Source organism: Falco rusticolus, chromosome 9 (genome assembly GCF_015220075.1).
Source record: "Falco rusticolus isolate bFalRus1 chromosome 9, bFalRus1.pri, whole genome shotgun sequence".
Taxonomy (NCBI): Eukaryota; Metazoa; Chordata; class Aves; order Falconiformes; family Falconidae; genus Falco; species Falco rusticolus.
This window is the reverse complement of record NC_051195.1, coordinates 50,894,967-50,921,541: the sequence shown is the minus strand read 5'-3', so window position 1 is coordinate 50,921,541 and position 26,575 is coordinate 50,894,967. Positions and strand designations below refer to the sequence as shown.

At 36.8% G+C, this 26,575-nt stretch overlaps 1 protein-coding gene across 6 annotated transcripts in view; it reads left to right on the top strand.

Annotated features, from left to right (window-relative positions):
• Positions 1–26,575, top strand: part of DENND1A (DENN domain containing 1A) — a 219,133-nt gene that overhangs the window by 125,796 nt on the left and 66,762 nt on the right. For all 6 annotated transcript variants that reach the window (XM_037400409.1, XM_037400407.1, XM_037400406.1 and 3 more), the window contains exons 12-13: positions 699–800; positions 8,166–8,291. In XM_037400409.1, coding sequence (XP_037256306.1) covers positions 699–800; positions 8,166–8,291 — 228 coding nt within the window. The remainder of the gene's footprint in view (positions 1–698; positions 801–8,165; positions 8,292–26,575) is intronic.

The following is a 26,575-nucleotide window of genomic DNA, read 5'->3' as shown; positions in this document are numbered from 1 at the left end:
TAAACACTCAAACTAGATTAAAGACACTTCTTTCTCTCAGTTCACGGGAACAGGATAAAAAGTTTAGAGTCGCTGAACATTAAGAGACTGGGATACGGTGGAGCTGTTTTTCTCTTAGCTTTTTTTTCCCTCCTTTTTCTTTTTAATTATTTCTTTACTAACCTCTGGTAGTGCCCATTCTACTCAAATACAGTTGTAAATTTTTCTCTGTTGGGGTTCCAAAATTCACCCTGGAATTTGGAAACCGGTTCCCATCCCTGATTTAGTGCAGCTCTTAACTCCTAGAAAAGCTACTGTTTATTATTGTTTAAATTAATTTCTAAATATAAAAATATATACTTGAAATCTGACTCTGCTAGAAACTGCTAAATGTGCAAGCAGGATACCAGATCAAGAGAAATATTAGTAGAGGTGCTTGAAATCAATCTTTGCTTGAATAATCATAACTCTGATTTAAAAAATTTCAGTATGCACAATGTTAAGAACGTCTCTCTGCAAATTGAAGGTTAATTTTTCAGCATTGTAAAATGTGAATAAATAAATAGTGAACAGAAAAACACGAATGTTGGTTGTTCTTAAAATGCTTGAAGTTTTGTAATGCCATATTATGCCATCACTTGTCTCCTTTATGCGTAAAATTTGACTCTTTGTACTTAGATTTTTTTCCTTTCCCTTTTCTTGAATTTGCTTATATTTAGAAAGTAAGAAACATGGCCCTGGAAGATGTAGTGATTCTTAATGTAGATACCAACACACTGGAAACCCCTTTTGATGACCTTCAGAACCTTCCTAATGATGTGGTACGTATTAAATGACTTATGCAACTATTCCATTAGTTAAAAGCGTAAATCCTTTTGACCTGTTTGGTTTGTAACTGAGGTGTCTGGTTGTGTTCCTCTCATTAATATAAGTAAACTGCTTTACCTCAATTCTTTCCTGTTTTGAAGTGTTAAGTAATGTCTCTGAACATTTGCAGACATATTTTCAAGCCTCCTAATGAAAATTAGCTAATGCCCACATAAGCTAGAAATGCTGCAGCAATCCAGTTTTGGTTTTGGAATGGTATCATCAAGTTTCAGGTCATCTAAAGAGTTAGTCTTTTACAGGTGAAAAAACAGAAATTAAAAACATGCAGGTTATGGTACGTCTGAACAAGAAACAAAAATAAAACTTATTTCTTCATGGTATAGCAGTAGTAGTATTTTAAATCATCTTTATTCATTCTATTAGGAAAAAAATAATCCTGCTTTTGTAGATAACTTTGGTTTCCAAATGAAATGGTATGTTTTTTTTCCTGTGACTTCTTCCAGGTGAGCTTTAATGAACTTTGTGTGTTTTATATCCTGAATTACAATATCAAATGGACTACTTCCTATTCACATCTAGGACTGCTCAGTGTCTATATTTCAGAATTTATTTTCTTTCTAATTCAAACTTTTATTGGTAATTTATTTTTTTAATAACTTGATAGACATGTTGTATAAATATTTGATCTTTCCCTTAAATGGGAAAGAATTACATCCAGCTTGCAACTTGCTGCTGTAATCATCTTCACTAAAGAAGCTGAGAGGGAAGAGCAGTAAAGTGAGTAAGAGTGTAAGAAGCTATTTTTAAGTCTGAGGGTGACTGTTTAGGAGGAAATGGCAGGGGAAAATCTGGATTTCTTTTACTAGTTCAAAATATTGTGCTGACAGTTAGATCTATACCTTTTTATGTGTAGTTGAGAAATAAAATTGATATGCAGTGAACTCAATATGAGCAGGTCTGTTTGAGGAAAAACTCAAGTAATGGTGAATACCCAGTGCCTCCTACTGTGACATCCCGTCATTTCTCTGTGATCTGTGGTGTGATCCATTCTGCAAAAACAGTGGGCTCTGGATGAAAGGTCCATCTTGATTGTGAACATTTTGGCTTTAGTCAAGCATTTAGTCTATAAAAGTTACTTCCATGAATTTTTCTGGCTTTATATAGTTTTTCATTTTGATTTCACTCCCGGCATCCAAATCTGCCAGCTGGTCATCGCTCGTGCCATTATCCGCAACCCAGGGAATGACAGACTTGTAAATTTCATGGAATTATGTAAGAAATGTCTGGATACAGTGAGCGCGGGGCCTCAAACATGTATATGATTTGTCAACAATCAAGTATTATATTAGATTTTATGAGACTTCATTAAAGGAGCTGTTGTAGGCACACTGTAGAACATCAGAAGAGACTTCACCAATAAACACAGAACTTCAAGCTTTGGAATGTAATAAATTTTAAGAGACTTCCTTCCTTTCATTATTTACTTTTACTTCACTTTTATAACAGTAGAGAGTTGTGTTTTATTAGTTCAAATTTCTTGATTCAGTTTTCCACAGGTCTATTTAAAAGCTACATTTTATCTTGGAGGATGTTTGGAGCAGAGCAGAGGAAGTGCTGCCAGCAAATTCAATTAACTGGCATGGCTCACAAATAGCGTACATGGTGTATTTTTTATTTTTTTTTCACAACTGCCATATAAATACAGCTGGGATTAATATTTGTCGCAACAAAGCCTTAACTTGAATCATGTTGCGTTGTGTAATTAGTGTTTGGGATCAGTGTTTATGTCTTATTTAGCTTTGTTTCATTATTTTAGTTACCTAGATAATGAAGTATTCTCCTCTAGGTCTTTTCCTTGCCTTCAGACTGCTTAATATTTGGCTTTGACCACTAGAGAGCAGCTGCTCTTCTTTGCAAGAATTGAATTTCTGTCAGTTCTTTCATGCATCATGTGTTTGGAACTGTAAGTGGATCAAGTTGTTCATCTCAGCAGGGAGACCCTAAAGCCAATCCATTATACTTTTTTTTTCTTTTTCTTTTTCTTTTTTTTTAATTTTGCTTTCCTGGGAGGATGGGGAGATTCTGGGACTGCGTTTCCCCCTGGTCTCAGTCTAAACAGATGCATTTATGATCTGAGAAACTAAAAATGTCTTCAACAGTTTCATGATCATAAATGGCTGTTATGTCAAACTATTCTGCCGGTTTTGCTACTTAAAACAGTGAGCAATTCATGCACTGCTGAATAGACACAAAATTTACTTTGCTAAATTAAATCTATCTATATGAGGAAAAAAACACCTTCTGTGTGATGCATTTACCATCAGGTAGTTAATCCCGTGGTAAGTTTTTAAAGCTGTTTCCCCCCTCTCCTTGAACAGCTTTTTTAATCAAGTAAATGAAGTCCTGTGATTATTTTAGAGCTTCAGGTAGTGAGTTGTGCTTGAGCTTTGTGACAGTAATGTTGCCACCTAAACTGTTGATTCTTGTGAATCTAGAATGAACGGTTCTTTACTCTTCTTTTGGGTCCTTGGACCCAAACTCACACATACACTGAAACTTCTTTCCAGTTAAGATTTGTGTCACAGGAGCTGGATAGTATTGAGACGGTTCCAGCAGGATCAGATTAAGTAATTTCTTTGCCCCTGTTTACCTCAGCAGTACCTGCTAGCAGTCAGGCTGCCTGAACTGATCAGGTCAGGTCCCTGAAAATCAAGGTATATACTACTGCCTTATTGATGAACTATTTGAAATGTGAAAAATTGTCCCTCCTTCACCTTCTGCTTCTGATATGTTGCTGAAAATCTGGCAGCATGAGAGTGCCCTGGGAAGTAACTTTCCTTTTAAAATAGTCAATATTAAAAAAAGAGATTTATTAAGGACTGTGATTACAATAAGTGCATCTGCTGCTGACAAGTCTCCTACACCACCGTCTGTGTTGCAAGGAATAGCAAAGAGGGGGTAGTAATTTTTTTTATGCAACCCTTATGGATTTTTCATGTATTTCCAAATAAGTGTCATCTTCTAGTCTTAGTTGTAGTCAGAGCTTCATAGTACAAGGAATAAAGCATAAGCTCGCTCTGTCAACTTGTAGTTTTTATTAAATGAAGCCCTGATGCAATGCAGTGTACTGCGCCAAAGAGATCTTACATATCTGATGGCTGTGAGAATATTGTAAATTTGCACTAGCCTATGAATATCTTAGGCTGTCAGTAATTTAGTTGTGTGTGCTACTGTTGTCCATTCATTAACAAGTTATCACAAGTAGGAAGCCTATGTTACAGTTTTCCACTTAGTGCGAAATTAACTGCTTTTAGGACAGCAAGAAGTACTACACTACAACTCTATAGCAGAGCCATTTTCTTAAAGGTGAATCCATTTTTATTTCTTACACTGTGTTTGCAATAGAATGTTTCTTGCTTTATTCATGTTGACAACTGAAAAGCCTTGGACCTAATTAAAAGAATTTCCACTAGCACCTTTACTGAACCATTTCATTATGCTGCATTGCACAGATTGCATTTTGAAACATGGTGATAGTTTAAGTTGGACCTTTAAACCTGAACTGCCAGAAGTATAAAAATCTTAAAAAACATTCTCAGGGTAGTCTGCATGTATATGTGTCAGTTTGGCTAGAAATAATCTTCATATTGAGTGGTCACAGTCTTTTTTTCTTTCTTTCTTTCTTTTTTTAAAGTATTACTGCCTCTTTAGGCAGGAAACAATCATAATTCTGCTTGTATAATCTATTTTGTGTTATGTACTAATTTATTCCAGAGTAAACATGGATTATTCTTTCTTACTTGTTAGTCTCTTTAAATATGTCACTGTTAACATTTTCATTTAAAAAGCTATGGCATGCATATTGCAGTAATCCTGATTGGAAGAGTAGAAGTGTACATATTACACATGCTACACTGTTTGATTTAGTCTAAGAAGAGAGCAAATGATATAAAAGCTTAAAGAATTAGCAAAATACCTATCAATATTCTGCTTCTATACCAAATGGGGAAGCTGAAACACAGAAAGGCTGTGACTAGCTTTCTGAACTTTAGTTTGTTGTAAAAGGAAGCATAGAGCCTTTTCCTGCTATATAGATGGCAAATTTTTTATCTTCACATGAATATTTAAAGAAAACAACTTAGAAAAATGTTTGAGATGGATTTGGAAGCTACTCAGAGCTATGGACATTTTATTGCACTTTTAAGAACAGTCTTTAAATGGTTTACATAAGTTAATATAGGAAATAAATGCATATTTTATCCCTACAAGTCCAGACCCTTTCAAACACAGAGAAGTGTGCTGTTTGGGGTTGAAAACCTCATGAAGCTTTTGCGTTTTGAGAATAACAGAGCTCCTTGAGAGACATTGTCTCAGTGAATAGGAGTGAGCTTATTTTATGGGCGTGATAGACTAAATGTGTTATAATGTATTATGTTAATATGTGCTTATGGACTCATTAATGCATGGATCATTGGCATAAGCCACAGCATTCAGATTTATAAGCAATGCTGGAGACGCTCTTGCTTATTTCTGTTATACTAAATAACTGTAATGAAATTCTTTCTACAATGGAGTCTGCAGAAAAATTTAAAGGAAATGTCTCTGCAACTGTTTTGGTAAATACAAGTGCAAATATAACATCTAGTATTAAAAGAAGAAAAAGTAGTGCACAGCATGGATTATAAATTTAACACCTATATAGCAGTTGAGGAGTCACTTTCATGGCCTCCCCAGATCCGAGGCTACTGAAGGAGGAAGTGAGGGACATGCTTATAGGAGGGATAGTACTCAAGAACAGTTGTTCAGTAAAATCAGCCTGCCATTTGCTACTAAGACAGTCTGGTGGTAAAACCCCAAGGCAGAAAAAAGCTCAACTCATCTGGTAGGATTTTGGAGCTACGAATGAGGCCAGGATAAGCTTTTGTTATGAGCTGAAGGATGGGGGGAATGCATGAAAAGTAATTGGAACACTTGAACCATCACCTTATATTTATGAGGTACTATTCATACTCTCAGAAACAAAGTTATGTTCACTACAACAGAATCTGCTTACTCTGTAAGTAATATTCCTGCAACGTTTCTGGCATAGTGTGAAGTATATAGAGCTACCCCAGTGGAGGTTTTTCAGAATGGCATTTGAATAAGGGAGACTTGTTAGTTAGTGGTGGAATTATTTCTGTTAAATTCATAATATGGATATTTATGGAGTCATTCATCTTCTTCTGCAAATCAAGATGACTAGGGATTTCCTGGCTTTCCGCTTTCCTTCTGCAATAGTGGCTCCGTCCTGTCTTCTGCGTAAGGTATCTCGTCAAACCCGCCTTTTGCACGTGACAGGAACGCATCCTTGAAGAGCGTGAGCTGGATTTCCAGAATCGGTGCCCAGATGGTTGTTCTGTATCGTGTTCTGTGAGATTAGTCTCCAGAAACTTGCCTTGTCCTGGTTCTGTCTGCAACACCAAAAAATTGCTACTGACATAACTATTTGTTAATGATTTAACGTAACCTATAACTGTTGCGGCACAGGCACAGCAAGCTTGGTATTAATCCTTGAAATGTTTTATCATCTCCTTTCCCAGCTTGCATTTGGAAAAGAAAAATGCTGTCACTAACAATAATACATAGATACACAACCTTGCTTCAGTAGTTACGGAGCTCCAAGCACTAGAAAAGAGACATCAGACTAAGTCACAACCTTCTTGTATGTGTGAGGAATTCTGAAGCGCAGGGAACAGTGATGGGTAGTCCTCTAAAACTTTAGCCCTTGGTGTGCACAGAAAACAAAGAATATTCCGGTAACCTGGATCACGGTAGTTTTAACTGCCCGCATAGAAGTGCATGTAGTTGATATTTGCCAAGTTGTGATAGGGAGGTGTCCCTGTGTAAATGCTGATGAGACCATGAGGGCTGCGTGCCTGGAGCGCAGCTCTGTGAGTCCTGAGGTAATTAAACACCTCCAGAGTGGAAGGGAGAGGAGCTGTCCTGCACACAGGTGGTTTAGATCTCTTGAGAAGGAAGGAAAAAAAACCAAACCCCAACACTTCAGTAGGCAGAATGCCATGGTTAATTTGAGACTTCTTAAAAAAACGGCAGGTTTTCTGGATCGTTCGGGGTGTCAGTGGCGAGGTGCTGGGCGGGGGTTGGCCGCTGCCGTGAGGAGAGGCCCCGCTGGCAGGGCTGGGCCGTGGGCTGCGCGGGGAGCCAGTGTGGGAAGGGGCGAAGCACCGCGTGGCAGCGCCGAGAAGTGTGAGGAGGCAGGGCCAGTGGCGGGGGGCTGCTGCACCCGGTGAGGGGACAGGGACGGCGGTGGGGGGCTGCTGTGTCCAGGTGAGGAGACAGGGGCAGAGGCGGCAGCAGGGGGCTCTCGTAAGGAGGCGGGGAGGGGCCCTGGTGAGGGGGCAGGGGCAGCAGAGGGGGCTGTGGTGAGGAGGCACCGGGTGGGGGGCCCTGGTGAGGAGGCAGGGGCAGTGGAGGGGGCCTGCTGCGCCCTGGCCGCGAACCTCGTTGCTGCTGCCCCATGCCAGAGGTCCGGCAGGCCATGAGCAGGGAGAGGGGAAGCTTGTTTAGTTTCTGCCTGAGTTTCTCACCATCCAATTCTATTTTAATTGGCAATAACTTAAAATTAATTTTCCTAAGCAGAGCCTGTTTTGCTGGTGATGCTAATTGGGAAGTGATCTCCCCGTCTTTAACTCGGCCCACGAGCTTTTTCTTCGTGTTTTCTCCCTGAGTCCCGCTGAGGAGGGGGAGTGAGGGAGCGGCTGGGTGGGTGTCTGGGAGCCAGCCAAGGGAACCTGCCATATGCATAAATAAAACTCTCATTTTGTTATTTTCCACTAACTCTCTTAAACACAAGGGAATATAGCCTTAAAAGAAAAAAGAATAAAACAAAACCCAACAACTTGTATTTGTGGCAAACAGATTTTTCAGACCTACAGAATTTGTTCTTAGCCTTGGTGGTGATGGGTGGCCTGGTTAGGCAGAACAGTTTCTCTCTTAGTCTGGTGTTTGATTAGCTGAAATTCTTTCATAGATTCTAATCAAGAATGGCACAGAACTTCATGGACTACCTTTAAAAGAGTGCTCGTCAGCATGCTAACAGTGGGTTTCAATTAGGAGGGAAGGTTGAAACAAAAGTTTTATTTTCCTATTGGTTTCTGAAAAGAATCCAACCGCATCTTAGAGAAGTAAACCAGCTTGACAAGTAATGCTTTTAGAACTGAAAAATTCAACTCTGAATTCACAATGCTGCTTTGTGTCATAACTGCTGCTGTGGTTAGCACGTTTTTTCATTTCACTGTGCCCCAGTGTGTTAAGCTTTGTTTGTGACAGGAGAGTGATCTAGGCTTGTGTGATTTCAGGTTTCTGCACTGAAGAACAGATTGAAGAAGGTCTCTACAACCACTGGAGATGGTGTTGCAAGAGCATTTCTAAAAGCACAAGCATCTTTCTTTGGGAGCTACAGAAACGCCCTGAAAATTGAACCTGTAAGTAGGAATTTAGTAGGCATAAGATGTAAAACTGCAGTTGTGGTGGGGAAAAAAGCGAACAAGAACTCAAAGTGTAGTGTAACCTACTCTTACTAAGGTCAGCATTGCAGCTCTTTGACTGACTAGTACTGAAAACAGTGTTCCAGTCTCCAAAAAAAGAAAGCAGTGCAACAAGCATGATCAGTCACACAGGGAGAAAACTTCTTATGGAAAGGTATGAGTGTTGCTTGTTTTGAAGACAGTTAAGTTAGAAGAGAGATGATTAAAAAGTATACATTAATGATTGTAGGAGGACAGTGCAGAGCTGACCATTTTTTCTCACTACAAAACGTGGGTATTCATCGTATTAGTTTTAAAGGTAGTAAAAGATACACTTTTTACACAATATATGCTCGACTGAAAAATGTAAATTTATGGAATCATGGCATTTAAGAACATAATTAGTAAAGAAATTGCGCTTTTACAGAAATATGAAGACTGTCTGGAGTTGTAACTATTGACGATAAATGTTCTGTTAGGGAAATTCAATCTCTTGCTTCTGGTTCAGAGCTAATCTCTTATTTAGCAACAATTAAGTGCCATCTGAGTGGGGGAAGGATTTTTCTGTACTTGATCTTGGGTTTATTGCTTCTAGTGAGGCATCTGTTCCTGGCTTACTGCAAGTCGCTTCACCGACTTCAATACAAATCAGTCCAGCCAAATCTATGTATTTCCACATGTTTTGTGACACTCTGGTTTTGCTACCTTGTACTTAGGGGGTTCCTTTTAACTGTCTATCATCAAAATGTACATACTTTAGAGACAAGTTAAACAGGGTGAGTAACGTTCATGAGAGATGTCCCATAAATACGGGGGATGAAAACTACTAACTGCAGAGTGATCTACAAAATATTCCCAAAATACTCTATGTTCGCTGTTTCTGAAGCAGGGGAAACTAACACATGTGCAGGTCAAAATGCAGTGGTAAATCTCAGTGTACTGTTCATGGGCTCATTTGAACTACTGTTGTTTAGACCTACAGCTGCTTAACAAGAAGATCTCTGTAGAGGAAAAAACATACTTTGGTCTCTCGTCCGCCTTCTCTTACCTGCAAGCATTTGGAGGCAGAAATGAAAATTGGTGGTAGCAATGGAGAGCTTGAATACCACTGGGAGGTGCTAAGATGAGTTTGGAGTGTAAGTGGGGAGGCTAAGTGAGCAGAGTGAGAATGAAGGCTTGCTGGTTGAGAAAGGGTGTTGTATTTGGAATTGTTCTGCTCAGTGAAGATTAATGGAGAGATCTGGCATGCAGACGAGTAATAAATCTAATTTTAATCATGATATTAAAGAAGAAGACCAGAAGCTGGAGTGCAGGTGTAGTGTTACTTGAGGTTGAGGATGTTTCAGTAAATAAAGTTTCTTCACTACTAGTTTGTCTTGTTATTTTTAGAGCCAGAAGGAAAAAAGAGCTCAGTATGAATTTTAAACAGTCCAGTTATCACCATCAACTAAGCATCATTCCTACAATTCATATTCAGGGTTCAGAAATGACTTTTGAAGTCACCATGAGTCCTTCCACATCTTGCTGGGGAAATCCATGTGTTGCGTGTGTGGAAAAAATAAATTGTATAGACTGGTTCATGTATGTCTGGGTATAACTATTGGGCTTTTAAGGCATGTAAGGTGAAATAATGGGAGGTATTTAAAATGTTGTCCGTATAAATAACAAAAATGAAACCAGCAGGACACCCTGGCTGTAAGCCTCCTTTATCCGTGTTGGGGAGACACTGGCGCTTCCCTTCATCCATGCAGGCTTCCTTGTTCTCTGATGCTCCTCCCAGTAGTTGCCAAGCAACTCTGGGAATATTGGTGTATGCTTTGCCTGGATGTGTGTGTAAGATTAACTAGTTAAGGGATTTATGAAGAAAAATAAAAAATTTAAATTGCTTTTCTGGAAATACCATCTGGTATTTTGAAGGCTGAATGTTAAAGATGAACATTCAAAATCAGTTGACAATGGCACACCCATAGAAAATGCAACTTCGATGGACAGCTAACCTAAGGAAGTAGAAGAAATTGTTTGTTTGCTTATCATTCCGTCGAAGAAAACTTCTAAATGTAGTTGCACAAATATGTCATAAAACCCAGTTTTAATCATCAGGACATGGAAGTTTTCAGGACTTTCTTTTCCAAATCCTTCTATAAATTAAAAATTTGATTTCTGATTATACATTTCAATGTTAAGATTTAAATGAAGAAAATTTGCAAGTGTGTCATGTGCTGAACGTGTCAGTCAAATGACCTGCATTCTGTTTCCAGTTTTGCTATAGACATCCTGTGAGGTATTGGGCACATCATACAACTACTTTATACTTCATTTCTGTTTTAGAACATGCCAACAGTAAATGCAGTTAAATCCTGTTACTGTTTGGAACATTGCACTTAAAAAATTAGTTCAAAATCCTTTGAAAACCTGGTCTCAAGAAGATGCAGCGAAACTCCCAATAGTGCATTATGAGTAAAACAATTAGGACATGTACTTGCTAAGTTCACAAAAGAAAATGGGATTGTAATTTAATAACAAAGTATCGTAACTGGCAATTAGTAAGGCAACTTGCAATTTAAAGCCCTGTGTTTCTCTGTTGTGCTGTACTTCAAATGCTGCACTTGAAATAGGTTTCTGTACTCTCACATAATTCCATCTTTTGCACAGCAATTAAATTCATTATTGTTTCCCGTCAGCTGATTTAGCTCAGTGTGCTGAGTTTGTAGATTATATACTAACAGGTGGTCAAAGTGATCATGATACACATCTTCTCATATAAATATGGCATGACGGGAGTTTCTCATTGAATGGTAGAAGAACATTAAAGTGTATGCAGCAACTCTTTGATTACTTTCCATTGATGTATCAGAATCCACAAAGACCACAGTGGCTGTCATAACTTGCTTTAAAAATTTTATGTCCATTTGGAGAAAATTATTCTGAAACTGTTACTGGTGTAACAGTTGCAGATAAAGTAATTTTGATGTGTCTGAGACAAATAGAAAAGCAAATTGAAGAAATAGCTTCTAGGAAAAGAATGTATTTTCAAATACCTCCATTGTGGTTTTTTTCTTTTACCACCTTCACATATTGTAAATATTGGGCATAAGCAATACCAAACATGATGTGCTGCTTTGCATTCCATGTCCCATAAGTCAAGAAATCTGTTTATTTTAAACCACTGATAATTAAGAAATAAATTCAAAGAAGCAGCAGCTTTACCTGCTTTCTTAATTTTTGTCTCGTAAGACAATTTAATTACACAGACCATCTCATCTGGTATGAATTGACTTTTCGGGATAAATGATAGGAAGCTATGTTTTATTATTCTTTGTATGCCCAGAATATGTCACAGGGCAGACTTTAAATTCACATTATACTTAAGCATAGTAAGAGATTTTATTCTGTTCAGAAGCTTTTACTCTAAAAGATACAAGGTTATGTGATGTATATACTAACCAGTACACCAGCAATGAATGGGTTACTGTTGCTGTAAACTTTGAGACCTTCAGTAACTAGAACTATGAAAAAACATATCCAGATAATACAGTTTTCAAGTCTAATCTTAAGATTTATGTAACAAATTAACTGATCCAGCTATGTTTCCTACTGTGTATATGTGTTTTCTGTAGTTCCATTGAGCCACATTTAAAGTATGGAAGAATATCTGTTACATGGGATGTACTTTGAGTCTCCACAAACCTCTGTTGCTATTAATTACAGTACAACACATTAGAAGCAGTGTGTTTACTTGGCTGTATTGAGGCAGATTGTTACCTTTACGAACATTACTTACATTTCTAACAGTGACACCAATATGAGCACTTTGTTCACTGGAATGACTTTTTAAAATTCCTGATGATTTTATTTTTCTGTTTACAGAGGGAATGTTTTTATCTTCTAAATATTTAATTCGCAAAAGTAGGTCATCTTCAACAGAAATAGCTGTATAATTACTGTGTGTGTGTGAAGGTGGTTCATAGTATTTAATAGTTGTGTGTATTGGTAAGTGAGAGAGGAAATGAGACTCGAATTTTCTGCATTGAAGATGTTGGCTGTGTACTTTCTTCTGCTGACACCTAGTGGTTAAGAAACATTTAATTGATTTGCTTTCACAATCTTTGTTAAGAAACAAACATCCCAACACCTGTGAATGAACTTAAGCTTATGGTGTAGGTTGACCGAAAGCAGTAGGGTGTAGGGTAGGATGCAGTATGATGTATTGGGTTTGGGTTGTGATGCTAGCACAGCTAGCCTGAGCCTCAGGGGTGCTTTTTCACCTAGCCTGGGTATGATAGTTTAACAGTGGGCTCCAAGTTTGAGGTACCATCTTCTCAAATGACCAGTTTTCTGTCTGATCTCTGGATACGTGGTTGCTCCAGTGAGCTTTGCAAAGGGAGTTGTGTATGCTTAATACATTTTCGAGCTTGCCAGATTTGAAAAGCTTATTTACTTGTACTTAGCTTTAAAATCTGTTTATTCTAAACAGGTACTTCTATTTCCTTGTCTTGGTTCCTTTTGTCTGTGTTTCATTGCTATAAATACACTGAAAGATAAAAATTTCTGTGCTTATTTTTCTTTTGCAGTGCTGCTACTTTCTGTATGGATTATTACTAACATTCATAACCCAAATATCAGTCTTTCAAGTGTTCTTGCTGGTAGTTTTCTCTTAAACTTTGCTGTTTTGCATTGCTAAGTCTTACATGCAAGCACTGTAAAATTTGGCATCTTTCACGACGCAGTATACATGGTATACTGAGGTGAGTGGTATATGTAATGCAATGTGAGCTAAAGTAGCCTGTTTTATTTCTGACACACCACTGGAGACACATGTCTATGCATGAGAGACTGGTGTTTGTTTGGTTTTGAATTGAGGCATCCTGGATTGTTTTTAAAAGGGCATTTTAGTTGTTGCAAATTTATTAATCTAGTTATTAGGGTGATGAACTCTGCGTTCCTTGTAAAATGGTTTCTTGTGTATATTGTCATATTACCTAAATCCACACCTTTCCCTTGTTTATAATATCCATGTCAACCTGGTTTTGGTGGATTGTGAATATACTTGATATTCTAATTTCCATGTTTTATACTGGATTTACACAGTCGCAACACCTGTAATTATTTCCAGTATGTGCAGGTCTGTGGCAACAATGTCTCTGATTTGTGCCAATGTCTCTGACGAGATGAAACAATTAATACAGTTGCATTACTTGCGGCAAGAAATATATTCCTTAATTTGGCTCATCTTCTTGACGTCTGCCCAGCAAAACTTAGCATTGCTGTGCTCTCCTTGAGAGGCCCTTCTCTCCGTGAATGAATTGCAATGAAGTAATAACAGTAATGTGATCCCTGTCCAGTGTGAAGGGGGTATTGCTGGTTACTTGTTAAGTGTCAAATTTTGCACTGTTTCTAAACAAAATAAGTCTCAAAATAGTGTGGGGGGAAGAGGGCAAAGGTAGCTGTGATGGTATTAAAAGTGTTGCTAAACTGTTTGTGAGGACAACTTGAAATCAATGTTAAAATGAAGAAATACAGGAAAATATGACTTTTATTTTTAACATCTTATTATTGATTAATAATTTATTGAGGTATTTTAATTTTTTTAATTGACTATTTTTTTTCCATCCCAGAAAGGCAAGGCCAGTAACTTTCACTGTTTGCAGATTCCTTAAAAATAGTGGTGTTCTGTTTTGCGATGTTTCTCACAAGAATGGAATGGTCTACCCCCATCTCAAGCTGAGGAAATACATTGTTGTAGTTTCAAACATCCACTGCTTTTCAATTACATTTAAAACATATGGAATGGTAGTTGGGAGCTTACTGAATGCTTAAGATGCTATTAAGGAAGCATAATGATTTTAAGTAACTACTGGTACTGCAGTGGTTCTGATAGTGGATGGTACTTTTATTAAACTGTTGGATTATGTACCACTATCATATTGTAAAAATTTTCACATAACTTCACATTGAACTAGGACCATAAAGAGTTATTGGTACTAACTTAAATTCGTTTGGAATTACTGCTAATAAGTGGATCTCTTCAATGAAGTCTCAATTAATTTCTTTTAAGGCTTCATAGTTATTCAGTCTTATTCAGGTTTATTCACCTGAGCAAACAGTAGTTGTATAACTAGATAAATTCTGGTTAACTTTAATAGTTCTGAATTGATTTGGTTTAAGTTTAACCTAAATATTCTTTAGATGTATCCACTTAAGAGTAAATAGAATATCTCAGGGGCAGAGTCAATGCACTTTCCTGTTTCCACACTTTTTATGCACTTTCATTAGTGAAGTTACTTGCTAATCTGTGGACAACAATGTGTTTAAGACATTACAAAATGTTGTCTAATCTTAATATGAAACTACTTATTGAAACTCATATATGTATTATATATTCCAGTTTTCAAACTGCTTTAGCTGAACTACACTGGATGTATGTATATATGGCTTTATGTATACATTGCTGCTTTAGTTCTTGTTCTGTCAAAGTCTGATAATTTATTTTTGGATTTTAAATAGAGAAGGCAATGTACTACTGATCTTCAGAATTGTAACTTGGATGCAAATTTTCTCTTGATATGATGCAATTTAAGCAATGATCAGAAAAGTCATTATGAATAGGAGAAAATAAAAAGTTAACTTTGCTTTTTCAACATAACATTCAATTCAACTTAAGGAAATAATGTGATAAGCCTTTTCAGTTTGTGGTTTTGTCATAGTTCTGGAGCCATATAGGGATATCTGGGGGAAGTGTATGACTTTACACTTTCATAAGGGGTATACAATTAAGAAAAGGTGCCTCCTTTATTGTATTTCCAACTTTTTTTTTTCCTTGAAAAAAAATGAAAAGCTTTCCTGCCTTCACACAAAAGTGTGAAGACATTTCTGGAGAATTGTTTTATCCTGTTGTTTTCTTTTGGCAGTTTCTATTATCAGCTCTCATAAAGATAGCACTGGTTTGATTATCCATGTTGCAGCCGTGTGTATGCTGCTGTGCATCCATACCTCCTGGAAATGCTGGTGTTGAGCACTGCGCTCCCTTCGGGGTTAGCTGGCCATAGAGTCCTTCGGTGTCTGCAGGAGACGTAGCCTACCTGATCCCACTTAAATCAAGTGCCAACTGCAGTACTCAGTCTGTAAGGAGAAAGCACGAGGATGCTCTCCAGTTCTTTTTGCCGACATTGTATTGATGTAAAGATCTTGCAAAACAACGTACTTAAGATGTGTTGCTGCTTTTTATATATTGTTAGTAGGTATTGGTTTTAATTCCATCCCTTTTTTGAATTTCTTCCTCAGAATCTGGGCCACTGTATTGTCAATATCATGGCATGCTGCTGAAATGCTGCACAACTGAACTCTAGAAACTTTAATGTTTCTGAGTAAATTTATTCTGACTTTTAACCTTGGGACATGGTATCACTTTCAAATGAGACTTAAAAGTTCCTCAAAATTTCTTAGATGAGATGCAACTTAGCAGTTAAAAGGCATTTTTAAAAGTCACGCACCTGCATTCTGGACAGGAGGCAGCTTGACAAGCATCCATTAAACATTAATGTTGTAATTTCCTGGATTTGTTGTAACCTCTTACTAGAGAATCTGCCTTAACAGCTGTTAAAATTCCTGGTATCGATACAGTGGTGCAGCCACTGAATTGCTAGCTTAGTCTTCTGCAAAAATGAATATTTTTTTCAGAAATCCACTTGCACAGTGGCATTTGCTTACTATCCCAGGATATTACGTTTAACATTTCATCAGTCTTGGTGGAGTTGTTCTTCATATGTGCTCTGAATGGGTTCTTATTATCCAGGGTACTGTAGCTAACTATAATGAGCTGAAATATTGACGTTGCTCTGGCATCGTATATTTGCTGGCCAAGAACTGTGTGCACTTTATAAAGAGAGCTGTTGCTCTTTACCTCTGTTTAAATTCATGGCTAAGGAAGGTAGAGTCGAGATTAGTCCCATAGATACTTAGATCTCCTACAACAGTGGGAGTTTCAAAGTGTTTTAAGAGGATGGTTTACATACCCATTTTAGGTTTTTACACCGCTAAGGATTATTCCTTTACAGATTTGTCAGTAATACCAGTAATACAAATTGATTCATTTCTCAGGAAGATATTAAAGCAGCAGTGTGATGGTGCAACATAAGGCCACTGCATTAATTACTGTATATCAATCTTTTTGCCCAGACTAATGCTGTAAAATCCTTCAACAATTCCAGATCCATGCAATCTGAGTGGGACAGAAGTCAGAAAAGTAGATGATGTGTGGTGCAGAGTAAAAAAGCAAATGCCAGATGAGTCCAAAAACAAATTTTGTTGGAATATGTGTGAAGTTACATAAAAAAGTGCATGTTACATGTTGGTGCATAATCATTTTGAAAAGGCTTTGTAGCATTCAGTGCTTTATCTACTATGAAGTATGATTGTTGCCATGGTGAATTATTTTTGTAAGTTATTCAGTGGAAGAGTAAATAGTTGTTTCCAACTCCCAGTAATTGCCATATTCCAGTTGCTTCCTCTACACAGCCATCTTTTGCATTGCTTTTTTTTTCCCCTCTGCATGTGTATTTTAAAAGTATAGATTGTGTACAGAGTAGATCCTTCCCTTTCAGCAGAGTTGTCTTGGCAGGTCGGGGTTTTGGAGTGTTTGTCCATATATAGAAAAAATGAAGATAAAAGATCACTAATTCTTACCTTACATGTGTACACACTGGTTAAAAACAAACAAACAAACATAAAACCACCAAAAACCAAAACCAAAACAAAACCTGCAAACTGTAGTGGAAACAATGAGCAGAAGCTTATAAAATAAAGCTTTTTGTTTTACTTGTGATTTTGTTGTGCTCCTTTTAACGTTAGTGCTTATGTGTATTTAACAGGAATTTTCTCCCACCCATCTTTACTTTTTTCTTGTTCACGTGCTTTTAACTTACAAATACATTCCTGAATAGACAGTCTAGTAGTACCTAAATGATGATAATTTCTAAATCTCATCCTGATGACTTTACTAACAGATATGAGTAGACAGTGACACTGTGTAAAACCTGTTGTTTGTATGATTAAAGTGGAGATAAATTGGATTTCTGTATATTCTGGAACTGAAACATAAGCCTTTTTATTTTCCTAATATGAAAATTCTGTGTTTTGTGATGTCTTGAAGACCCTAGTTTTCAACAATCTCACTTAGAAGCTAACTGTAACTTTTGCTGTGTTTTACCATTTATGGAAAGTGTTCTAGAAGAAATACTACCCAGAATTTAAAATCACAGACTGAAAAACATCTACTGGGGAAAGACAGTTTTGTTGTTTTATTTTCTGTGTGATTTTTGTTTTCATTTCAGTCCTGTAGCTGTGTTTTGTTTCTGAGCATTACTGTTGCTATAGACATTTTAGCTTTTGCTGGTTTAAACCTTAAAAATGGTTCTTTTTCTAACAAGCATTTACTGTTCTTCAAAACACATTTAATGTTCTACATCTACGTCTGTTGAGATATCTGCATGTGTAAATGGAACTGAAAAGACATTCTCTTTAATCTCATATAGCAGTGTTACAGTGCTTTTATGCAGTAAATAGAATTGTTTTATAATTTCCAAATTTATAAGATACTCCATTGTGTGATGCTGTATGCCAGCCTTGAGGGAGTGGAACTAAGATTCTGAAGGGCAGGTTTGAGAAAGTTACCATAACCTTTTGCTGAATATGGTATTTCTGCCATAAAAGATGCAGTCAAACTTTCCTGTCCACCGTATATGTTAAAGTAAAACAAACAAACAAACAAAAAAACCGCCAAACACCAGTAAAATAAAAAAAAAAAACCAAAACCCAGCATGGGAATGGTTTTGTACTTCAGTCTAGAATCCCCAAGTAAGGGATTGTGTGCTCTGCATCTTGTAGTACACCAACAGCAATAATAGATGAAACATTACGTGCCTTTGAATGTGGTTTTCAGATTGCTGATGTTCACAGGACTGCTTTTGAGACTTAATGTTTACCTGTTTCATGCTCACATTTAAGCTTTTGTGGTATCTTAGTTTGTTGGAACCTGTGAGCAAGTTGAAGAGAAGTAAGTATCTTGTGTTTCATTCTCTATGTAACTTTGCAGCCTCCATAGAAATTATATGTTCAGCCATCAGACTGGCTAGGGTCACTCTCTGTGTCTTCTGTGTTGCTGCAGAAATAAAAGTAGCTTTGTTCAAAAGCCTCTAAATCTTCCTGTTACCAGGGAAGGTTGTACAGTGAGGAGCAGCTCCGTGATACTTAAGCTTTACTGTTGAAGGATTTGTACACGCAACTGATAAATTACTTGCCTGTGCCTTTCACACCTGATTCTCTGTTTTTTGTGGTATTTTATCCACTTGGTTTTGTTTCTTCTCAAAAGCCTTTGTGTATTTTGGACTGACTTTCGCCTGTGTGTTTACTGTATTTTCACATGATACTTATAATTGAGAGTGCACAGTCTCAGCAAGCAATGAAGCAATGTGCAAATGCCGCCATGCAGGAAAAGTTGAAGATATAACTAATGAAGTGCAGGGGACTTAGAGTAGAACAATGAAGCAAGTAAACAAACACCAAGCGTAAAATAAAATAACTGGGGAGTTTGGCTTCTGTGTAAGGCACTCGGTAACTGTGTGGGTTTTAAATGAACCTGTTAATAAGTTGCGTTTGATACGAGGAAAAAATAAAAAACAAAACTAAACACCTGGAACCACCACCACACCCAAAACCAAAAAATCAAACCAAACCAAACAAAAAAACCCAAACCACTACCCTCCCCGCCCCCCCCCCCCCCAAAAAAAAAAAAAAAAAAAAAAGGACTTTTTCAGGCAGGCAGGCGAAGTGACATTTACATTCTCACTAGGATAAGCAGCTGTAGAATTGAAGAGACAGTATTACTTTACTTGAAAGAAGATGGTAGAAGAGATTTCGGTATTTTCATTTGTAAAGTAGGCTGTAGGCTTCAGTAGCAAGCAAACTTGATGAAATAATGATAAAAATTAGACTATTGGATCAGGTTAGGAACAAACCCACAGAGCTTTGTAATAGAAAAGTCATGCCACTCTGGTCTTTTACCGTGTAAATTATAGATTGTGTATGAAATGGAGCATACAATTTGTGCTCTTATAGGACAGAAAGAATAAAGTGAAAGGCAGTAAATCAAAATTATTTGTAATGATTTGCATAGATAGGTGATAGAGCTCATACAGTAAAAGCCTAAAATGATACAGGGTTAAAGACAGAATGAGACATTTGTATGCATGACATAACTGACAGTTCAGTTTGATTGCTTTCCGTGGCAGACAGCATAGGAGACCTGCTATCATTCCGAATTGTACTTCTCTTCAGAATCCCATTGAGATGTTCTGATACTGCCCTGGGGCTTAGCAAAATCACATGTGAAGAGCTTCAGTAGTGTGCTTGCCATCATCTTGATTCTTCAGTCCTGGGGAGGGACAGGGGTACTGCTTGCCTGGGTATTCGTGTTGGACTTGTTCTTTGTTCTAGGTTTCTGTAAAGGTAAAATAAGGAATGGGGGACTGAGCCCCTTTTCTGATTTGGCTCTTGCATATCATCAGAGAATTGGGCAACTGTTGGTCACAGATATGTTGATTTTGGTATAGGCAGAGCATTAGTGAAAGGTAACTTCTGGCTCATGACCAAAATGCTATGTAGTCAAAAATTAATCTAACACTGAAGACCACTGTTTTCTTCTTTCTTCTGTTTTGGGGGGCGCAAAAATGTAAATTCTGCAGAGGGCTGATAACTATGTTGTTCTTTAAAACACACACTTCTTCAGTCTGGTAAGACATCAAATGAAAGCATTCTGTCTTTTCTTATCCGTTTCTAATTTAATTTGTTGTTTTCTGTTCCTTTCATTCAATGTGTAGCAGCTTTTGGCAATGACAGATATTCTATTGTGACTGAAATATGCATTTTGTAAGTCATAACTTTACTTGGTATTTAAATAAACTGCGTATGTACACTGTGCAAGATTTATGCAGAACACAGCTGGAGGTATTCTGCTCAGAATTCCTATGGTTTAAAATGTCTCTTTCAAGTTTGAAAATGTGTTGTGAAGTAGATACCATTATGATAATTGGAAGTTCAGCTTCTCGGTCTTGCTCTATTATTTTTTTTAATACAATTAACACATCACACACACTTCACCTGGTCTCTCCTCATTTACCTCTGACACTTCCCCTTGATATTTATTTAGACACATGTGGTGTCTTTGCTTTGAACTCAATAGTTGGTATATTCACTGGATATTTTTTAATAAAAGTATTTTTCATTTAGAGATACAAAAATTAGTTTCCAATGTTAGAGAAAAGTATACATATTTATGTCAATTTAAGTCTTGTACTTATTTGCTAGATGATCAGGACATTAACTGTATAAAGATTGTGGAGAAAACTGTGATCACTTTCAAATCAAAATACCTGCTGAAAAGTTGCAGAAACACTTCATTTTATTATAGTTTTCATGAGGGAACAGTACAGAGAAGATATGCAAAAAGTCATCAAGAGAAAAAATTTAAAAGCAATATATTTAATTTTGAATTTGTTGTGTTTTGTTTAAGGCAGCAAACACGGGAAGCACAGGACTCAATGTTTTGTTGGAATTAAGCTTTATTCTTTCAGATTCGGCAGCCATGCTTTTATTTCTAAAAATAAGAGAAAGGCAATGTTTGTTTTAACAACAAAACCAAATTCTTAAACTGAAATTAATAAAATACTGTTGGCATAGTTTTTATATCTTAAATGCGTAGTGTGCTATTATGCAACATGCATAAAACTATTAGCAACATAATGCCAATGTCCTCCAGAAGACAACTAGAAATTATATGAAATACCTTTTTTTCCAAATTATAAAAACCTTTCTGACAGTTCAAATTTCAGTGATACCACAGGAGAAAAGAATATGAAAATATTGTAATACTGTATTTAATTTGTGGAAATTAGATTTGAATTTTTCTTTTTCTTTTTCCATTTTATTTTAGTTTTAGGAACACTCCTAAGGCTTGGAGGTTTGGTAAGGACTAAATGCAAAATCTGGTCTGAGCTTGATCCTCATGATAAAGCAGGAAATTGTTCTGGATTATTTCATTAATTTTATCTGCTGTTTGGAATGAACTGAGGTTATGTCTTTGTAGAGTTGCTGTTCACTGTCCATTTCTGTGATAACTGTTTTCCGTAATATTTTCAGTAACTGTATTACTGAAGGTGTCTGATATTTGTTAAATTAGTTTATTACAGGAAAAAGGTGTAATCTACTGAACAAGAATTTGTTTTCTTTGTTTTAAAATTGAATTGCTCAACTCCACCTTTTCAGGTCCAAGACTCCAAGGTTTTCATATGAAAGTTCAAAGCTGTTCAGAAAAAAATTGAAAGTAAGCTTTCCCCTTGAATGAGTTTCATATGAACTGGAATTTTTATTCTTATGAAAGGCTTGTATCTGAGTTCTCGTGCATTGGAGAGAGCCTTCCTTGCTTCCTGCAGCACCAGTTAGTTGTGAAGTGGAAATCCACACAATGTGAAGGGTTCTGAAGCGTTGTCCACAACAAAGGAAGCGTGGTTGTGACAAAATACAAAAATGAGGTGCGTTTGCTTGCTTCATTGTAATCATTGCCATGGAGAGATCCATTGTTCTACAGTTGCATCTTTGCTGGGTTGCTTAGGGAAGGGCATGATGCAGAAACCGTTAAAACAGGGCATTTATAAAGGAGACCTATATCACAATAATGCAAAAGCAAATCAGTGTTTTCTTTTGAGATACCTTTGACTTGGACTTCCAGTTTTCAAAATGCACATTTTAAATTATCTCTATGTAAATCTGCTTGGAAGAGTGTACTTTTTTTTACTTTATTTCCTTTTTTTTTTTTTTTTTAATGAAATCATTCTGTAATAAAATATTTCAAGTACTGGTTAAGCTGTAAAGCTTAGGGCTGATAAACAAAGCATCTGAAGCCAAATGGCCCCTTAGCTAACCCCAATTAAAATAAAGATTTCATTGCGCTCTGTCCTGACAGAGAGGGAACATATTGTTGCCTTTAAGGGAGTTTGGTTTAGTTAATGAAAGAATTTATTTCATTTTTTCAAATACAGAACCTAATTAAATAAGTTTCAACTTGACTTGTAGTTGAGGACGTTTTAACTCCTTAAAGGTTACTTTTGTGTCCAAGTGTAGCTCCCTTTTGAATAATTTCTGATGCAGCATTTAGTTCTGTGATTTATATAGTAAGAAATTTTATAGCTGATCTCATGTGAGTAGCTATATGCTGGTTTTATATATACGTACTTATTTATATGTTGGTGATTCTAAAAGTGTAAAACTTGTTACTGACTCTTCAAGCATCCTATTTGGCATTAAGTATTAGTGGTAGTAACTTACCCTAGATTGTCAAAAGTAATGTGGAAGTGAAGGTGGCATGGTTTTGCTCTGAATGTGCTTTAAAAGCTGTAAATGATACATGTACATTGCTTACTCATGCTGTTAAATGAAAAGAAAAATGTATCAAAGAATTACTTTCAGTGGAGCTTTCCAAGCAGTAGTTAAAATCTGTATCTCTAGTACAGTTTTTCTTAGAGAGGATTAATGGTGAAAATGAAAGCAATTTGTAGGGATTACAAATGTGATTAGTTTGCCTTTCTTCAGGATCCATCTGTACTTGTATAGGTGAAGTGTCAACTAATAATTTATTACATATTCTTCACTAAGAATACATGAAAAATAAAGAACACTTACCTAAAGATGCTTTCTTCTTATATACAAGAACATTTTATACTGAACACTTGAAGGCATGTAAAGAATGGGAAATGCTGTCGCTCACCTTAATTTCTTGCCTAAAATTTTAAATATGTTAAATGGCTGCTGTGTCTCTGGTAATAAAATCATATGAGATGAGTTACAGTCTTGGTTGACTGATAGTGAGCAAAGCTGTTGTGCTGTGGTCTTTATACATTGTCAATGTAGTAACTGTAAGTAAAAGCACCTAACCAGCATTATTCAGAAGGTGGTGGGTTCTTTTAAATTTCTTGTTACAGAAGCTGAATCTGATCAAGGAGGTTCATACTTAAGGTAAATTTAGTGTAGTAGGTATGTAATATTTTCCCCAAACGTATCTGTGAAACTGTAAATACATATTGTTTTGGGAGGACTTCTTGATCAAAAATTTAAAAATCTATGTACATTGCATCCCCCCAACTGGGGATTTTAAGCTTATGTTTGGAGTATGCGTTGTCTTCTAAATGTCACTTAAATCCTGTGTTCTCCTTTACATGTTGAATAAGTTGCATTCCAGCTCTCTTAAAATGAGTTCTCAGTGTGAGCGAAGAAGCTGTCTCTGGTAAAGGGCTATTGATTTCCTTGAGTCAAAGTAATTTCCAAAGCTTTTGACTGCTTTTGCTTCAGGTTTATGTGATGCCGGATTTGATTGTTACCTTCAACTATGGAGATAAATGATATCCAAAGAATTTCTACCTGTGTGAGGAAATAAATTAATTTTATTTACAGATAAGTCACAAAATAATGGTTTCGGAGGGGCTTGCAGGGGCTTTTTAGTTGAAAAAAAAAAGTGTTCTCTGATGTGGGTCTGAATGTGAATGAAATCAAGGACTAGATGGTACTGGAGTTCTAAAAATCTCTTACATATTTGGCTTATGTTACAGATCTTTAGCTAACTAAAATGCAGTGCTGTTCTTTTCTGTGAATTTCTGTAGATCATTATAATTAAGATGTGTTTCAGAAATCTCAAGAATAGTTGCCAAACATAGCCAAAAATAAAACATCACATCTATTCAGAGTTCTAGATATCCTTGCTCTGCCTTAAAGCTATGTTTCCCATCCATTATCTTGTCATAGCTTGTTGTGCTCAATTTTAATTAAATTTTAATAGCAATTTTTCAGTCATAACTGACATGAAAGTTTTCCAAAGACTACTATACCCACAGGATATTTCCCTTACATGTTTTTCTTGTTTCTTGGTTTTTATCTTGTCCAAATTCTGTTCTTTGGAAAAGTCTTTGGTGAGGGAGAACATGAAACAGAAAATGGAGAAAATTATATAGTGACTTGACTGACAAGTATCAGTTTACAGCCAGAAGTAATCAATTGCATTCTCTTATTCTTTGGGAGCGTTGATTCTAATAGTCATAGAAGAATTCTTCTAAACTGGTATATATTTAATAAAATCTTGGGTTTTATTTGATTTTACTTATGCTTAGTGTAGTGTATCCATTAAGTATTCTACATTTAGGTTTCAACATATGGATGCTGAGTCTTTAAAAACAAAAATTACTTTTGCAATGCTGCAACCTACAGTTCTTGCTTTTCTGCCTTTAAGGGTGTTGTGTTCACAAACGTTATGCGCCGCTTTTACTTTGATAGCCCAGAGTCTGAAAAGTCACTTCTTGTGCTTAAAAAAATTAAGAAAATAATGTTGGATCATCAGTCCTTATTGCTGTATAGGAAGCCCTGTAATATTAATTGGCTGTCAAATCCCTAAGAAATAATGGATTAACGTGCTCCATCGTAATGCCCTGTTCAGAAGCTTGAAGTTTGCTGATGTCCCCAGCCTCTCTATTTAACGCAATTACAGATACGCATTCAGGACATTTGAGTGGATTGCATTTCATTAATACGATTTGAGCAGACAATACTAAGTTGCTGTTGGGCCTGCTTTGACAGCTAATTACTGAAATGAAGTGTGTATATGGCTAAGAAACAATGGAGCACTTGTCAGGAACATTAAAACAATGCAGAAATAGTGCCAAATCTTGGAATCACTCCATTGAACAGGTTTTCTTGTCTCTGCAGTCCAACCTTGGGACATAAATGATTTTGGTGGTGAGTTACACTTTAGGGAAATAAAGTTTGTTACCATTCACTGAAGTGCAGTATAGTTCTGTTTTGCCCTTTTCTCTGTTTAATTCAGATGCTTGTTTGTACTTACTCCTGTTGCTAAACACACCTCTTGCTTACAGGCATCATTGCACATTTTCCTCCATAAAAGTCTAACCTGGTTTGAATACTGGAGTTACTGTGAACGTCAGACAATTTTGTCGCATGATTTACAGGAGAAGCATGTTCTTACAGTTTGAAGGAGGATAGGGAGTGACTTCTCATTGTCCCTTCCAGTATTAAAAAAACCAGGGGCAATCAAGTGAGATTTGTAACAGGAAAGGTTCAAAGTAAATGAGAAATTCTTCATACAGTAGGTGGTAATCCTGCCAAGCACTTTATCAAATGATACTGAGGAAGTTTGTCTTGGTTTGGGGGATGATTGGAGAGATAGTTGGGAGAAGCTTCTGTTCGGGTTTATTTAATACACCAGCAACAATAGACTCAGTAAATTTGTTGACATGAAGATCTCGGTCTGACAGTCTGAGGGGGAGAAATAACATTCAGGCTTTCTACCTTCCTGGTCTTCCCTGAGCATCTGCTGATGCCTACACTGGAGATGGAACAGCAGGCAGATGGACTTTTCATGTCATCAGTTATAGCCCTTTTGTTCTAAAACTGTGGGTTTCAACTCCTGTCTTGTCATTCATAATTTTTTTTCTCTATCCTATGTTTGGATATCAACCATTGGAGATGAGATACTGCTACAGAATTATGTAACTTGTCATAAAGTAAAAAAAGAAAAAGCGGTAACTTGTTCCAGATGCTGGGTGCACAAGGCTCTCCCAGCCCTTCTTCATTTCAGGCATTCTGAGGTGTTTTGCTAACAGTTGTCTTTCAGAAAAGTCAATGTTTCTGTTTGAGACTGTGCTACACCTTCAATGTTGAGCACTTTCCATACCCACCTGAAAGCTTCTTGTGCATATGTCGTTCTAGAATAGAAAAAGTTAAAGCTACTGTGTGTTCAGTGCTGGGGAGGGGGCTTATCAAGGCTTTTCTAAAAACCCTGTACTAGCCATGTGGTTTTGTCTTTACGATATATCTGCAGAATTATTAAAAATAATATGATGCTGGCTACAAAGCATTTATCACCCAATTCAACTGACTTCTGCATTGTTGTGAGACAAGGTGCTAGTTGTTATTGGAGACTTTTTTATCTGTTGATATCAAGAGGAGTCTTGGGTTACCAGTGGGGTTTATATGGACGTGTGCATCCTTATCCCTGACCATAATGAGAGCCAGTGCCACCTCTGAGCAGCTCGTGTTATTTAATCTGTGCATCTCCAAGTCCACAGGTAACATGGAGACAAGTGAGTTTGTATTAAATGCATTTGAGCCTTTATTACTTCAGTGGTACT